Consider the following 16534-nt stretch of genomic DNA (forward strand, 5'->3'; position numbering starts at 1 on the left):
AGCACATCGTTTTGTTTTGCAATGCGATGAAACATAGCTGATTGGCGGCCATTTTGGTTGTAAAAAAACACCGGCGTCAAACACGTCCTCAACCATTACTCAGACATGCATTTACCGATGTTGTTCAAACTTTCCACACAGATAAATAATGACGGCTTACATATGCAGGTCATTGTTTTTTTCACATCAGATCCAAGATGGCCGACTGGTGGCCATTTTGTTACTGAAGTGTGTCCCCAACCATTTCTCAGCAATGCATGGTCCGATTTTATTCAAACTTGATACAAGCACAGTACATGATGACATAGACGTGCACGTCATTACAGCACGGCGACATCGTGCTGTTATATAATTGGCTATTCTGTCCTGTGTCTTCTGTCACACTGATTGTTGGGTGTGATGTGGGAGGAGATTGCCGGCTGAATTGTGGGCGGAGATTGCCGGGTGTATTGTGGGCGGAGATTGCCGGGTGGATTTTGGGCGGAGATTGCCGGGTGTATTGTGGGCGGAGATTGCCGGGTGAATTGTGGACGGGGTTAATGCGGAAGAGCGACGTTTTTTGTGCTGAATCGTTTTCTGTGTGACGCCGGAAGTTGATTTTCTGAGCAGGAAGTGATAATCTTCCTGTTCCGTTAGTTGTTGACACGCAGCGTTGTAACTCTCGTTCTTCATTGTTTTCACCAGAAGTGGTTTTAAAACGTCTTGTGGAGGTGATTTCTTCCTCTTTTTTTGGTGACAGAAGTGGTTATTACAGCGCGGCGACATCGCGCTGTAATATAATTGGCTATTCTGTCCTGTGTCTTCTGTCACATCTTCTGTCACACTTATGGCCGCGTATGTCCCTTTGATCTGAGGGCAAAAATAGAAATTTGTCCAACGTCACAACTCTTCCCATCATGCATGCTAATTCACCGTGTCTTCATTTAAATTTTATAACTGCAAAATTGTTTTATCATTCTTAACCTTTTACTGCCCCCAGCCGCGCGATATCGAAGTATTCGCTTCTTGTTTTATTTTGCGATCTAATCAAAGATGGCCGATTTTATGTATTTTTCACTCGTTTAATGTGGAATGAAAAATGGTGACTGGCCCATCTCAAAGTACGGCCATCTGCAAAACACAGAAAAAATAAATAAACATTTCTAAATGGTGGGTATAATTCAATAATAAAAGTACGTATTTATATAGGAAGGCCAGAGGAGCCAGTGAGACCCCTTCCAGTGTGTTGTACGGGGATAGAGCTGATGGCCACCAGGGCGTGGGAATCAAAGGGAGCGAGGCGGAGAAACGTCCGGGTTGGACTAAAGCTTACCTGTGGGCATGGTTGCACCTGAGATGCCCCCATCATCGTGTGGTAACCCACCCCACGGCCATGACGGGATTCAGCCTGCAATCTTTGAAATGGGGACCATGACCTAGAAATGTGATGATGACCATGGTGTGAGTGTTGTGAAGATGTGTGAGTCCCACTCGATCCCATACAACTTGAAACGTGCAGCAAGGGCATGGGGTCCGCATAATTTTAGAGTGAGGCAAATTTGAAAATTGGCTCCCCAGGTAACGCTGGGTCTATTAGCATCCACTGGGGGATGCAGTCGCATGTAAATATCCCGTGAATAGTGTCGTTAAGGTTTAGGGTAGGAATGTAAAGTATAAGTGTTGTGTTTTTGTGGAACCTTTTGTTTCCCCTCCCCACATCACCGGAAGAGTGTTGGACAGGAGCGATGATCCAAAGGGTGGAGTGCAACTTCGCTCAGTGCTCTCGTGTGCTTAAATACAAAATAAAAAGAAATGGAAGTGATTGGTTAGGTGAGGTTAAGGCCATAAGGGGGTAGTACGTTAAGCAGGATAGGTAAGTTAGTTGCAGCTCGCTGCCCATTGCCCCTCCTGCTTTATTTTGTTGGGTTAAATAGGTGTGAGTCAGTAAGTGGTAAGGCTGGTACGGTAGCACCTGTGATATACCTTGCAGGAGCTGCGGTACCAGAGGAGGGGGCAGTGTTACGTCTGGGGGGGGGGGGGGTATGCATTTAAAGGGTAATTAGGATGTTTAATTTGGTATGCCATGCTGTTCGAGCTGTACCAGGATCTCGATGTAATGAAGTAGGGATTCAGTGGTGATAAATTGTCCAGTAAATGTCCATTTCTTGAAGGGGGAAATGATAATTATCATGTAATTAGATAGGGAGACGGGTTACGGTAAGTGTTGATGCGTATTCCCTTTTAGTATTTCCTGTAGGCTTGCCGTGACGTGACAGAACGGTGCTGCGGATGGCTCCGCCCCCTTGATGACCAATGGCGGAGAGCCGCAGACGGAGGACCAATGAGGCACTCCGTTGGAAGTTACAAAGACCCTGGAACACGGGGCGGCCCGATTGGAGGATTGAGAGAAAAGGACATATACGTGCGGATGGCTCCGCCCCTTGATGACCATTGACGGAAGGCAGCAGGCGGAGGACCAATGAGGGGCTCCGTTGGAAATTACAAGAACTGATGAGCATGAAGCGATCTGATTGGAAGAAGGAGAGTTGTAAAAATAGTTGGGGGAGTTTGTTCAGCCTTCTGGCTCTCTCTCTCTCTCTCTCTCTCTCTCTCTCTCTCTCTCTCTCTCTCTCTCTCTCTCTCTCTCTCTCTCTCTCTCTCTCTCTCTCTCTCTCTCTCTCTCTCTCTCTCTCTCTCTCTCTCTCTCTCTCTCTCTCTCTCTCTCTCTCTCTCTCTCTCTCTCTCTCTCTCTCTCTCTCTCTCTCTCTCTCTCTCTCTCTCTCTCTCTCTCTCTCTCTCTCTCTCTCTCTCTCTCTCTCTCTCTCTCTCTCTCTCTCTCTCTCTCTCTCTCTCTCTCTCTCTCTCTCTCTCTCTCTCTCTCTCTCTCTCTCTCTCTCTCTCTCTCTCTCTCTCTCTCTCTCTCTCTCTCTCTCTCTCTCTCTCTCTCTCTCTCTCTCTCTCTCTCTCTCTCTCTCCTGATTTGTCGTGCCTCACCTTGTTTGGCTCTCGTGTTCCGCTGGCTCTGGGTATGGGACCGGATGGTGGACAGACCTGCCTCCATCTCCTGCCCGCATGAACTGGGTTCCCTGGCAGCTGTGAGCGGTTTTGGGCCCACACCACAGGAGGTCGACACCACCAAGAACAACATCACGGTGGCTGGTTGGAGCTCACAGGCCAAGAACCACAATTCTGCGTGGAAGGTTTCACGGAACATCTGCACCACAGTGTCTCCTGCCCCTGACAGGCGTGCCGCCAGCTCGTTCGGCACCAATCCAATGACTTTTGCATCGACACCACGGGCAAGCCTGACGAACGAGCTCCGTTGTGTGTGTGTGTGTGTGTGTGTGTGTGTGTGTGTGTGTGTACCTGGCGCCTTAGAGGGTTTGAGATTCGTGTACCGATTTGTTGATTCTTTACATGTTGCTGTATATCCACTGAAATTGTTTGTGCTTTCCCCCACACCCGAATCCACACCACCCTTCGTCGAATCGCCCACGGATCCCTCCTCTTGCCGAGCCTTCTTATCGCTCTGGTGTATAAATAAACGTTATTAACTCAGTAAAAAGTGACTCGTGCCACCTTCCTCGTCCCGTTTGCTATAGAGCGGTCAAAACCGCCTCCATCAGTTCGGCTCATCTTACGTTAGCGGGACTGTTTAAGTCCCGTGAACGTCACAATATTATTACTTCACTTCTGCAATTACACCCCAACATGACAGTTAAAAGACATCAACATTTCAGCCTGAACATGTCCAAAAGATGTTTAAATCAACATATCTCAATATAGTCACAGAGTTACATGATAACATACATTTATCAACCAGACCGGCCGTTACATTTCTCGGATGACGTTGGACCAAATAAAACTAAATAAAGCATCATTCTACCTCACCTGAGGATGCAGAAGTGGGTCATATTGACCTGGTCTGATTTTTGTTCTATAACTTCGTTATCAAAACATTTTTATGCATGACCTTTCATAAGTGTTTCAAATAAAGGGTGATACATGTTCCTTTGCGTTTTTTGTTTTTCAGGATTGTGGGGAAATTAATTTAAAGTGAAATACCTGCATAATGCAGAAGTGGGTCATGTTGACCCGGGCCAAGAATGATTGTTTGTTTCACTACCACAAAACATTTTTATTCATGACATTTCATATATGCTTCAAATAAAGGGGAATACATATTCCTGTGTGTTTTATTTATTTATTTATTTTCACGATCGTGGGGAAAAATATTGAAAAATCTAATACCCCCTCGAATGCAGAAGTGTCATATTGATATGGCCTGATTTTTGTTCTCCTATAACTTTGTTATAAAAACTTTTTATGCAAGACCTTTCATAAGTGCTTCAAATTAAAGGGTAATGCATGTTCATACATGTGTGTTTTGTTTATTTTCCATTCAGGATCGAGGGAAAGCTTATTCCTACAATGTGTTAATGTTTTCTGTTTCCTTGGGGACATAATTTTTTTTTGTTTTGCTATAACTTTGTTAGAAGTTTTTTTTCTATGCATGACCTTTCATATATGCTTTAAATAAAGCGTAATACTTTTTTTTTGATTTCAGGATCATGGGGAAAAAATTTATTTAAAAAAATAATAAATGTAAGGCTGGAATGGTAACACCTGCATTGAACCTTGCATGAGCTGAGGTTCTGGAGAGGGGAGGGGGTCTGTGTTATGGTTGTGGGGGTAGTTGGAGGGATTTAAAAGGGAATTTATGATTGAATAGAGTTGCTTCGTCTGTGGACGTGTAGGAGGCATCATCTCAATGTAGTTAAGTAGGGAAACTGTGCGCTTAAGTGTTACGTGTCACCACACGGGGTAGCTAGGGAGTAGTGTTAATTCGCTAGGGATTAAGAATAAGTTCCCCCAGTATGTAATTGGCCCCGTGACTTTTCCCTATGCTTTTATAACCCAAACCATGATAAGAATCAAGCAAACGTGCCGAGCAGGCAGAAGCCATGCCTCCAAGAGTGATGGCGGGCAAAGTCATGCCCCCGAGGCTGATGATTGATGGGTGTGGCATCAGAAGCTAGCCAAGTGGCCCCGCCTTACCAGGTTTCGTGTGAGCAAGCCACTCCCCGGAGGAGAAAACAGTGGTCCAGGATGATATCAGTAAGAGAGTGGAGTTCAGACTGAGTGCACGCACGAGGCAGAGTTGAGTTGAGGGAAGGAATGCACGTGGTTGAGAAAGAACATAGTTAGGAGATGGCCTGTAAGAACAGGGCTTTACGGCAGGTTTTTTTTTGATGCATGAAGAGGACGGCACGATTCTTGTATTCATGTTGAGGCGATTTGGCTCACATAGTGAAGCAAGACACTGGCCTTTGGCTCATGTTTGGGTTGTGAGGAATGGACCCCGAGCATTGTTTATGTCAAATAGCAGGTCGATGAGGATGATCGGCGCACGAAGCATCTGCACTGGGTCTCTGAGCCTCAGTGTTGAGTACCGTTCACGTATTGCCTGGCATACGTTTGTCACGCTATGAGAGAAGTGACTTGGCACCATTTTGCATGTGTCTTGACATGCAAATAGAAGCACCTCAATTCCAAGTTCCATAAAGACCAGCTCTGGACCAACCTACGTACATGAGTGAAGGAGGGATTTTCTTTTTATTTTGTTTCCCTTTGTCAGTATTTAAGTCCGTGTGGAGAGGCACCTCGACTTCGACTTTTATTTACTTCACGTTATTATCATTACCTTTTGATTATTGTCCTTTGTAAATATTTGTCTATTTTCATTAAATGTGTTCATTTTAAGTAACTGTATTCTAGTATTTGTAGTGGGGTTCGAGTATAAACCCCTCTTGTGCCGTCTTGTGATGTGCTTCCCCGTGCCTCCATCCCTCCACCATTGCACCCTTTTCCCACGCGTTGCCGTCCTGTGCTGTGCTTCCCCGTGTCTCCGTCCCTCCATCATTGCACCCTTTTCCCACGCGTATGCATTAATTTCTCAGTTTCAGCTGTCGGCCACCAAGGGAGAAGTTCAGCCGTCCAGAGCTGGTGGTGTTAACTACCTGTCACCACAAATTGGGTCACGGGTTTAACCTTGGCCATCAAACCCACGACAATTCAGGACATTGGTATGGTAGCTAATTGCTCTAATACACAGATTTTTGTTTCCTGCACACAAAAATGGGGAAAGGGGGGAGGAGTGGGAAGTGGAGCTTGAAAATCTACTTGGAACCCATACAAAGTACATCCATCCATTGGGACCATACTCTGTGCAGAGCGTTGGTGTTGCCAAAGCAGTCTCCTTGGCTATTGGGCACAATCCTGGATGGGTCACCACTCCAACACAGGATACCAGCAAGCTGGCACTCATTTTGCCAACTGCAGAAAGATGACAGGCAGAGTCAACCCCACCTGGTATGAATTCAACAGCCAAGTGGGATTTGAAGTCAGGATCCTTGGATCCCAAGCCCACCACCCTAACAATTAAGCCAACACCAGGCATATACAAAGTACCTGTATTATTATTTTAGTTTATAATCACTCCATATGGCATGACATGTAAACAGTATGTGTGAAAGGTGTTAAATTACGTTCACCCTTTCAGCATGTAATTCAAACTCTATGACGGTAAACACCAGAGTAGCATCACATAAAGTTATAAAGAACAAGATCCAGGTGGTCCGTCAAGTCTTTTTGATCTGCTGGACACTTGAGGTGATCAATTTCTATGGAAAGAAAAATGTCCTTTTCACGTACGTTGATCAACCAAACCATTCTCGGTGTCTTTGCTTTTCATTATAACTATCATTTCGTCAACATATTTGTCTGATATGCGATTGTAATAGTTTACTAAATCAAAATACTCATAAAACAGGTATGCACCAGCAGTGATATTCACAATTGTCATATAGGTAGAGGAGGACAGTATGTGTGTGTTATGTGGTCATTTTACATTATTATTATTATTATTATTATTTTGTGTTGCAGTGATACAGATGCAGATCTTTGGGCTAGTGCTGACGATTGCCTTTTTCCAGGGAAACGGTCTTGCACCAATTCGTAAGTATTCTTCATGTCTACGGAAGTTTTGTTGTTGAAAACAAAGAATACCATTGAAATGTAGAAATCTTCCATGGAAACTTGAACATTAAAAATGAGAACGTTTTGTTGGTGGATCTACCGTTGCAGGGCAGAATGTGGCAGAGAATGCGGTTGTGAATTGCACACTACAAAACAAGACTACATTGACAACAGTTTTAAATCCAACAAAATGCATCACTCTTTATGTACTCAATTATTGGTGGAAGGTAAAAACACCACGGGTTCATGAACAGTTCTCGATTTATCCCTCCCATAATGGCTGAATTGTGCTAATTTCCATTTCATCTAACTCTACTCTACAACGACCGTAGCAGCATTTCAATAGAAAGAAATATGCATTTTCGAGAGAGAATATCATCTAACTCTACCATTAACGAGAGGTAATCGGTATGTTGGGAGATAGATGATCTCGTTAATGGATCACGTTAATGAAACTGGTATTGGTGTTATTAGTCTTCTTCTCACATTGCATGATATAACTGGATTTTTCGTTGTAGTTTTAACAGAACATTTAAATCTTGATAGAAGATTGACAGTTTTGAAATGTGGTGTTCCAGTTAAAATTCAATGAACTGCAAGAAGAACAAACACATCAGTGCAAGAAGCAATTAGACCAACATGTACGGTACATTTGAACCACTCGTGCTGAAACAGAAACTATAATACTTTGGACACATTATGCATGCAGAAAACGAAAGTTTGGAGAAATCAATCATGCTGCGTATGGTTGTGCGAACAAGAGGAAGAAGCAGATCTTACAGGCACTGGATGGATGGGGTAAAGGCTCCAATCAAGCTGTCTCGGCAAGAGCTACGGAAAGCAGTGCAGGATAAGGATGTTTGGAGAAATCTGATCATGAATATCACCAAAAGTCAGACACGACTTGACGGAACTAGAGGACTAGATTCAATATTCTGAGCTGAATAAAAAAGCTTTTTTTGTTCAGCTTCTATGCGAGGCCACACAATTTCTGATCGACCCTTAATGTTAGCTATCCTTGCGGAAGGGATGTCAAGAGCGAAGGAAAAGAACAGACCTTCAAATGTCCATCTCTTTATTTTTTTTTTGTGTGTGTTCTATGATTACAGGCACTTAAAAATGATAATACTTTCAGCACTGAGTTAAGGAACAACTTATTACCTCCATCACCGAAGATGTTTTTCATCCCTATTTGTCTGCTGTTTGTTTGTCTTTTAGCAGGATATCTCAAAGAGTTATGGACGTATTCAGATGAAACTTGGTGGGCAGGTTGAGTGTGTGACGAGGTGGAATTGATTATATTTTGGTGAAGATTCGGATCTGGATCCGAGAAGTTTTTAAAGTGATTCTTCACCATTGAGAGATTGGTCCAAAAACGATACATAGCACCACATCTGAAAAAGTTATGGACGGATTCTGACAAAACTTGGTGGACAGGTTGGATGTGTGACAAGGACCAACAGATTCAATTTCGTGAGGATTCGGTTGCAGATCTGGACACAAAATTTTTTTTTAATTTTAAAGTGATTCTTCACCATTGAGAGATTGGGCAAAAAAAGATATGTTGTGTGATATCTCAAAAAATTGCGGATGGATTATAACAAAACTGAGTGGACGAGAGGGCAAGTCACAAGAAAAAGCTGATTACATTTTGTTTAATGATTCGGATGCAGATTCGGCCTCTCAGTGGGCTATACAACGAAAACTATTCAGCCGAGTGGAGGTATGCACACCACCAAGTGCCGTTCCAGTTGATAATGGTGATTGTTATAACCAAGCTGTTTAAGTTCAATTACTGCAAGTACCACAAGCTTAATAAGCAATATTTAATTGAATATTAGACAACCCGTGAACCCGTTGGGTTCCTGTTGTGACAGTGGTTGGTAAAAAAATCATTTACCAAAAAAAAAGATAGCTCCAGCGAACTATACCGCTGAGGTTGTTTGCATTGATCAAATACTTCCGAAGCGATGTATATTTTATGCTTAAAAATAAATCATTCTTTGTCTTTACTAAATGTTTGAGAATTTAAAATAAATCATTTCAAGAAAAAAACACAGCTCCAGCGAACTATACCACTGAGGTTGTTTGCATTGATCAAATTCTCCTGAAGAGTACTTTACTGAATCGGGAATTGATTTTTTAAATCTTGTTTTTAATTTTTTTGTTGCCCGGTTTGAAGGAAACTTGATACTGCACACCACAGTCGAATGGTGAGTAAGGTGGCCCTAAAATTTTTTGCGCTATCGTGTACCGTTTTGGCTGTATTTTTGGAACATACATGCATACATACATACAATATGAGAGTTTTAGTAATATACTAGACGACCCATGAACCCGTTGGGTTCCCGTTGTGACAGCGGTTAATAAAAAAATCATTAAAAAAAAAAAAGATAGCTCCAGCGAACTATACCGCTGAGGTTGTTTGCATTGATCAAATTCTCCCGAAGCGTACTTGACTGAATCGGGAATTGATTTTTTAATAATTTTTTTTTGTTGCCCGATTTGAACAAAACTTGATACTGCACACCGCAGGAGAATTGTGAGGTAGCCCTAAAATCTTTGCGCTATCGTGTACTGTTTTGGCTGTATTCTGGGAACATGCATACATACATACAAGATGAGTGTTTTAGTAATAGATAGATAGATGGAGGAGGATCTCATTTCAGATGTGGAGCTGGATTAATGTCAGGAAGGCCAGATGAAATTTGTGACTTTCTACAGGACCCATGTAAACCTGTACTAACCTGTTTCATGGTTGGGTTGTCGGCGACTAAACTGTCTCCCTCACCAGGTTTCCTGGTGAGGAGTGTGCACGATATGGACACCCAGCAGGATTAAAAACAAAACCTGTCAAAGGGCAGAGGAGCTCCTTGTGAGCCAATGGCCATCCAAATCTAGTGCCCAACTGTGTCTGCTCATGTCCTCCTGCAGTTGTTACTTTTTTTTTAGGACATTGGTGGCAGGATTTGCACCGTAATACCGTAAAACCCTTCACTCCGCAAAACACAAAAACGCAAAGAAAATTGAGAATGCACTCCGTGGGAGTACCTCCTGTGCAGCTGCCCTCTGCAGGCAGCACACTGGATGATGGGATTGGGGCAAAGCCTTCGGAACCCCCACTCTGATGATAGGAGGAAAACCATGGGGTAACCTTCCAGGGTCAGATTGCAGTAGTGTGTGTCTGGCTGGTCCTGAGGTGTCATCCACCAGACGGCGGTCTCCATGGGTTAACCTGAAGCGGTCCCTTTGAGTGGGTGCCTGGAATGCCCTATATCACCAAGAGAGGATGATCACCTATCTCTGTTGTCTTCTGAGCTCAAGCATTTGAACATCAGTATTGCAGCACTCTCTGATGTTCAGAGACCGGATAGTGGCGAGATAATGATGTGTGGTTACACCTACTATTGGTCTGGTCGCTCTGATGGTTACCAGGCCAAAGGAGTTGCTGTAGCTGTGTCCTATAAGCTGATTCCAATGATAATTGAGGTAACACTGGTCAATGAGCATATTATGAGACGAAGGATTCATCACTCCTTAGGTGTCATTTGGAAGAAGGAAGAACTGGAGGAAGCACCTTCTTCTCCCTCTCTGGAAAGGAAAGAGTGATCGCCAGGTTCTTTATATGGTTCACCACTATCTTCTTGAGCACCAGCACCCAGAGCAGTCAGTCTTTACACCAAAGAGGTCAACGATTGACCGTATCCTTGCCCTTCGGGTCCTCACCAAATGCAGGCGAGAGTTTTGGCAGGGGCTGCTTGCAGCCATTGTTTATCTCTGCAAAATGTTTGATTCAGTGAATCAGGATGCTCTCTGGAAGATTCTTCATATTCGTGGGTGCCATCAAAACTGATCAATCTGATGTCTGAACTACACTCTGGTGCTGAGAGTGCTTCGAGATGTGGTGATACCATCTTCGACTTATTTCCAGTTGTTACTGGAGTTTGTCAGGGATGTGTAATGGCCCCCACACTTTTCAGCGCTTGTATGGACTGGATTCTGGGGAGGATGTCAAGATCTCTGTCCTTGATTTCTCAGATGATGCAATCATCTTTGCAGAGACTCTGCATATCCTTTTGGGGGCCATCGAGGTGCTGAATTAGGAGTCGGAACATCTCTTCCTGGGTAAGGGCCAATCAATGAAAGTGGTGCATGAGCACGTCAAGTTTGGGGGAGGATATAAAGAGAGATGCTGCCTGCTGATCCTGTTTGAATTGTTCTGTCATTTGTCTCCTCCTTTTTCTACTGTGATGGTTACCTGCCAACAATCCTCTATACCAGAGCAACACTGGGCACATCAGGCTTCACCTACTTGGAAAGCAATGGTGAGGCAGTGCTGATTGTCAAGCGACTTGTGGCAGTGACCCCGAATCACCCCATTACAAGACTTGGAACTGTATGTATAACAGCAGCAAGCAAGCCACAGCAAGCGCTTATCTGCCGTTTGGGGTTTCGTAATCATCGTATTGCAGATTTGTGGATGTCAAAAGCAGATATAGACACATGGAGTAGTGTTCATACAGAAGCCTTTGTCCGTTTATTAATTCCCCCAAAAGCTCCGAAGAGCTCCTTGAAAGCTCCGAAGAGCTCCCAAAAGGCAAAAAAAAAGCTCCGTGAAAGCTCCAAAAAGCTCTAAAGAGCTCCATGAAACTGGAAAGGAATAATGTTGTTTTGTGACAACAATACTTCAGAAATGTATTACAGTTCCACTTTAAATCAAATAAACAGGAAACACTTCAAATGACGTCGAAATACGTAATGTAAATGGCACGAATGTACGTGACGTGCAATGCGTTTATATGTAAACGTGTACAAAATGCATTCCAATCTTTTTTGCTACATGAAGTCTTACAGTGAGCTACATAGACAGATATACTGACCACTTTAAGCCTTCTTAACGAGTAGTGCTTGTATGTACATAGAACGTAGAATGGGCCTGGTAACACCGATGGCCTTGTGGCTCGATATGAACCTCGCAACGCAGTATAAGCTCCAAAACACGATGTAAGCGTCACAGAGTGAAATAAGCTTGCATCAGCTGTAAGCTTCGCAGAGAGCCTAAGCTTTTGGCTTCCCAGAATGCATCTGCATTCGTTCTGAGCTGCGTCCAGAACCTTCGCTCCAAGGTCCACCCAGAACATCTGCTCAGAACATTAATGGTGTTGTAAATCTTGACTACTGACAAATGTCATGACTGACATTACAGTGTGTGTCATCCATCTCACCATCCAATGTTCTGAATTAGTGAGATCAAGGCATAGAGATAGATAATGCGGTCACTCTAATTATAATTGTTTTTGCTTCTCATGTCTGTATACCTATGTCAATCAGAGGGTTATTTATTGCTTCCTACATCTCTCTCCTTACCTGTGATGCCTTGTTTGTGAAGCCTCAACTGCTTACCTCTGTGTAATAAAACCACATTGCTTTTAAATGAACGTGTCAGTCGCTTGGAACTGATGAGGATTCCTCTTAGCATAATAGGAAACTGCTTGGGCCATAAGCCCACTCTGTCAGGTAAATTAACACTCACTGGGATAAATTACTTGTGCTTCGAGAGGGATTTCACTGTTTGAAAGCCACAAATTGGGTTTTCCAAATTCCATGGAAGGGGTCCGAATCCTGACCTGCTTGTGCCCGACACGTGAGTTCTTAGAACTTACCAAACAGTGGTCCCATCACATTTGGTGCCAGGAGTGGACCTGAATCCTACGGGGGAGGGGGGGGGAGAAGGGAGCTCCACCCAAACCTAAATTGATGGCGAGCATGTTTTGGAGTGAAAAATTGTATTTAGATCCTCGTGGAGGATCTCCAAGTCTTACTCACGTTGTTGTTCTTCATCTTCTTGTGGACTTTTTTAGATCCTCGTGGAGGATCTCCAAGTCTTACTCATGTTCTTGTTCTTGTGGACTTTTTTTGTTTCATAGCCTACAGTTTTTATCGAAACTTCCTGAAACTTGGCACGTATATGTAAAAATACCCTCAGCAGACAGTAACCATCTCCGATTTTGAAAATTCCTCCTCGAAAAAAGTTATGACGTCAAAATATCACCGCTAATGGAAATCGCCTAAAAAATGATATCAAACTCGGCAAGCTTTTTGAATTCAGTTTGCGGGAATCGAACGGGGCATTAGCAGAGATGAATTACCGCACATATGATGTATCACTATGACGTCACATCAATTTTATGATGTCATTCCTATTTTTTGACATTTTTTGTTTCACAACCCAAAGTTTTCATCGGATCTTCGTGAAACTTGCCACGTATATGCAGAAAGCCCACGCGCAGGCAGTAACCATCTCCGATTTTGGAAATTCTTCCAAGAAAAAAAGTTTACGTCATATCGCCGCTAATGGAAATCGCCTCCACCATTATCTCCAAAACTAGTTTGTTTCACAGCCTACAGTTTTCATCGAAACTTCCTGAAACTTGGCATATATATGTAAAAATACCCCGCGCAGACAGTAACCATCTCCGATTTTGAAAATTCCTCCAAGAAAAAAGTTATGACGTCAAAATATCTCCGCTAATGGAAATCGCCTAAAAAATTATCTTCGAAACTTGGCAAGCTTTTTAATATTCTGTTTGCGGGAATCAAACAGGGCATTAGGAGAGATGAATTACCGCACATATGATACATCACTATGACGTCATATCAATTTTTATGGCGTCATTCCTATTTTTTGTTTCACAACCCAGAGTTTTCATCGGATCTTCGTGAAACTTGCCATGTATATGCAGAAAGCCCACGCGCAGGCAGTAACCATCTCCGATTTTGGAAATTCTTCCTAGAAAAAAAGTTGACATCATAATATCGCCGCTAATGGAAATCGCCTATACCATTATCTCCAAAACTAGGCAAGCTATTTGAATTTTGTTTGCGGGAATCAAGCCGGGCATTAGCACAGATAATTTATCGCAAACCTGATACATCACAATGATGTCGTATTCGTTTTTATGACGTCATCATTAAGAGGACGAGGATCTTCGCTCATTCGAGCTTGTTTTTTTCACTTTCTTCACTCATATCGAATGCCTGTTCATCATAGCTCCGAATCGTTGTATACATCGCTTTTTGAAGTAATATAAGTTTTCAAATTAGGAATTTGGAGCGATTTCATGCATTATATGATACTATTTTCCGCGATGTACTCTCACGGAACTAATTAAAGGATGTCATCGAAATATGATTTTCCTTTTGCGGATCAGATATCGTCCAGACTAAATAAGTGTCAAAATCTGTTGTGAAATCTGTTAATATAAAGAAATAACAAGTCATAACTAAGCCGATATACCTATTTACTTTAAGCAAGCAAGGCTATGTTCCCTCCACCATGCATACACAAGAAAATGTGACATTTCCAAAGCATCAAACTTGTCTTTTTCTACTGTTTGTAGAATTATATTGAGTGAACAAAAAATTTAGGAACATACCAAAATTAACCAGCTTCATTGAGGTGTATGATTTCATCCATTCACTGCAAGACCTCATGCCCTGTTATGTCCCCCAGAGGGACTGCCTATCCATAGCATGTGCCAAATCTGTGTCTATATTTTTGGAAGTTTCGTGAGGTGCTCTACAGGGAATCGAAGCAAATCTGGTAAAAAACGGACATTAAAAAAAGTTATAACGTTTGCGCATGACCCGAACCGATGCAGCACATGACACGAGCACAGACGAGTAGGCAAAATGGCAGATTTTCTGCAATGTGTATTTCACAGAACCAGCTTCATTGAGCTGTATGATTTAATGCATTCACTGATTTAACATGATTTAACATTTATGATTTAACACCTCACGCCCTGTCCCCCAGAAGTACTGCCTTTCCATAGCGTCTGCCAGATCTGTGTCTATATTTTGGGAGGTTTCTTGAGGTGCTCTGCAGAAAGACAAAGCAAATCTGGAAAAAACTGACGCTTTAAAATAAAGTTATAACATTTGCGTGGACCCTGAACCGATGCACCACGTGACACGTGCACAGACGAGCATGCAAAATGGCAGATTTTCTTCAATTTTTATTTCACAGGCGATTGAACTCTGCGATATGTCCAGGATTGTTCTGCGTTAAGCTGCGACTCTTTTGTGGATGGTCATTTTATTCCATTTATTAATTTAATTTCATTAACTGCTGTGTATGTGGTGAAGACGGGATTTAAAGTCAAAGGGTCCTTTATGGTATGGAGTGACAGCCTGGCCAACCGTTCCTAATCAACCATTTAATTGGAGAGCTTGCATGAGTAATTAAGCCACTTGCCGAGTGCCCATTGTCGATAGCAGTACCACGCTACGTCATTCTGAGCGAATCGTTCTCTCTCTGCAGACCCTTTAGCCGTGCCACATCATTCAGAGCGAGTAGTTCGTGCTCCGTCACCCTGTACGAGTGGTTCGTGCTCTGTCACCTTGTGTGAGTGGTCCGTGCTCCGTCACACTGAATGAATGGTTCGTGCTCCATTACCATGATCAAGTGGTGTTGCTCCGTCACCCTGAGCGAGTGGTTCATGCTCCATCACCCTGGGAGGGTGGTCCGTGCTCCATCACCCTAAGTGAGTGGTTTGTGCTCCATCACCCTGAGGGAGTGGTTTGTGCTCCATCACCTTGAGCGAGCGGTACATGCTCGTTCACCGTAATAGAGTGGCTCATGCTCTGTCACCGTGAGCGAGTGCTTCGTGCTCCATCACCCTTATCTAGTGGTTTGTGCTCCGTCTCCCCGAGTGAGTGGTTCGTGCTCCATCACCCTGAGTGAGTGGTTCGTGCTCCATCACCCTGAGTGAGTGGTTTATGCTCCGTCACCCTGAGGGAGTGCTTCGTGTTCCATCACCCTGAGTGAGTGGTTCGTGCTCCATCGCCCTGAGCGAGTGGTCCATGCTTCATCACCTTGAGTGAGTGAGTGGGTCTCTCTCTCTCTCTCTCTCTCTCTCTCTCTCTCTCTCTCTCTCTCTCTCTCTCTCTCTCTCTCTCTCTCTCTCTCTCTCTGTCTCTCTCTCTCTCTCTCTCTCTCTCTCTCTCTCTCTCTCCATATCCGGACAGTGGTTATGTTTGACGGTGTTTGTCTCTGGATGTGTCTGGGTGGTGTTTGATTCCGGACGTATCCAGGCGATGCTTGTCTCCGGAGGGTATGGGTGGTGCTTGCCTCTGGGTGCATCAAGGCAGTGTTTGTCTCCGGATGCCTCTGGGTGGTGTTTGTCTCCGGATCCGTCTGAGCAGTGTTCGTCTTTGGACGCTTCCGGGCGGTGTTCATCTCCGAACGCATCCGGGCGGTGTTCATCTCCAGACAGCTTGGTTCTAGACGCATCCGGGTGGTATTTATGTCTGGACAGGAGATTGTATCCGCAATTGTCTTGATAGGAGTTTGTCTCTGGGCCGTGTTTAGAGTATGACTGGTAGAAAATGGATTTCAGACATTATTTGTTTCCATCTTCATTGTTATACTCTGCAGAATCATTTTGATGAGACAGTATGAATCATAATTAATATTCCACCACACGTCTGCCTTCCCTTCCTCTCACCTCGCACT

The 16534-nt window shown here is 43.5% G+C and overlaps 1 protein-coding gene across 2 annotated transcripts in view; it reads left to right on the top strand.

Moving 5' to 3' along the window:
• The first annotated feature begins 4701 nt into the window (after positions 1 to 4701).
• LOC147012212 (uncharacterized) overlaps positions 4702 to 16534 on the top strand; it is a 36840-nt gene continuing 25007 nt past the window's right edge. The window contains exons 1-3 of one of the 2 annotated variants that reach the window (XM_085856050.1): positions 4702 to 6689; positions 6925 to 6996; positions 7126 to 7244. In XM_085856050.1, coding sequence (XP_085712176.1) covers positions 6665 to 6689; positions 6925 to 6996; positions 7126 to 7244 — 216 coding nt within the window. In that variant the 5' untranslated portion in view covers positions 4702 to 6664. The remainder of the gene's footprint in view (positions 6690 to 6924; positions 6997 to 7125; positions 7245 to 16534) is intronic. The other variant, XM_085856049.1, reaches the window with a different exon arrangement.

This window comes from Eptatretus burgeri, chromosome 15 (genome assembly GCF_056783735.1).
Source record: "Eptatretus burgeri isolate ZD-2024b chromosome 15, Ebu_testis_v1, whole genome shotgun sequence".
NCBI lineage: Eukaryota > Metazoa > Chordata > Myxini > Myxiniformes > Myxinidae > Eptatretus > Eptatretus burgeri.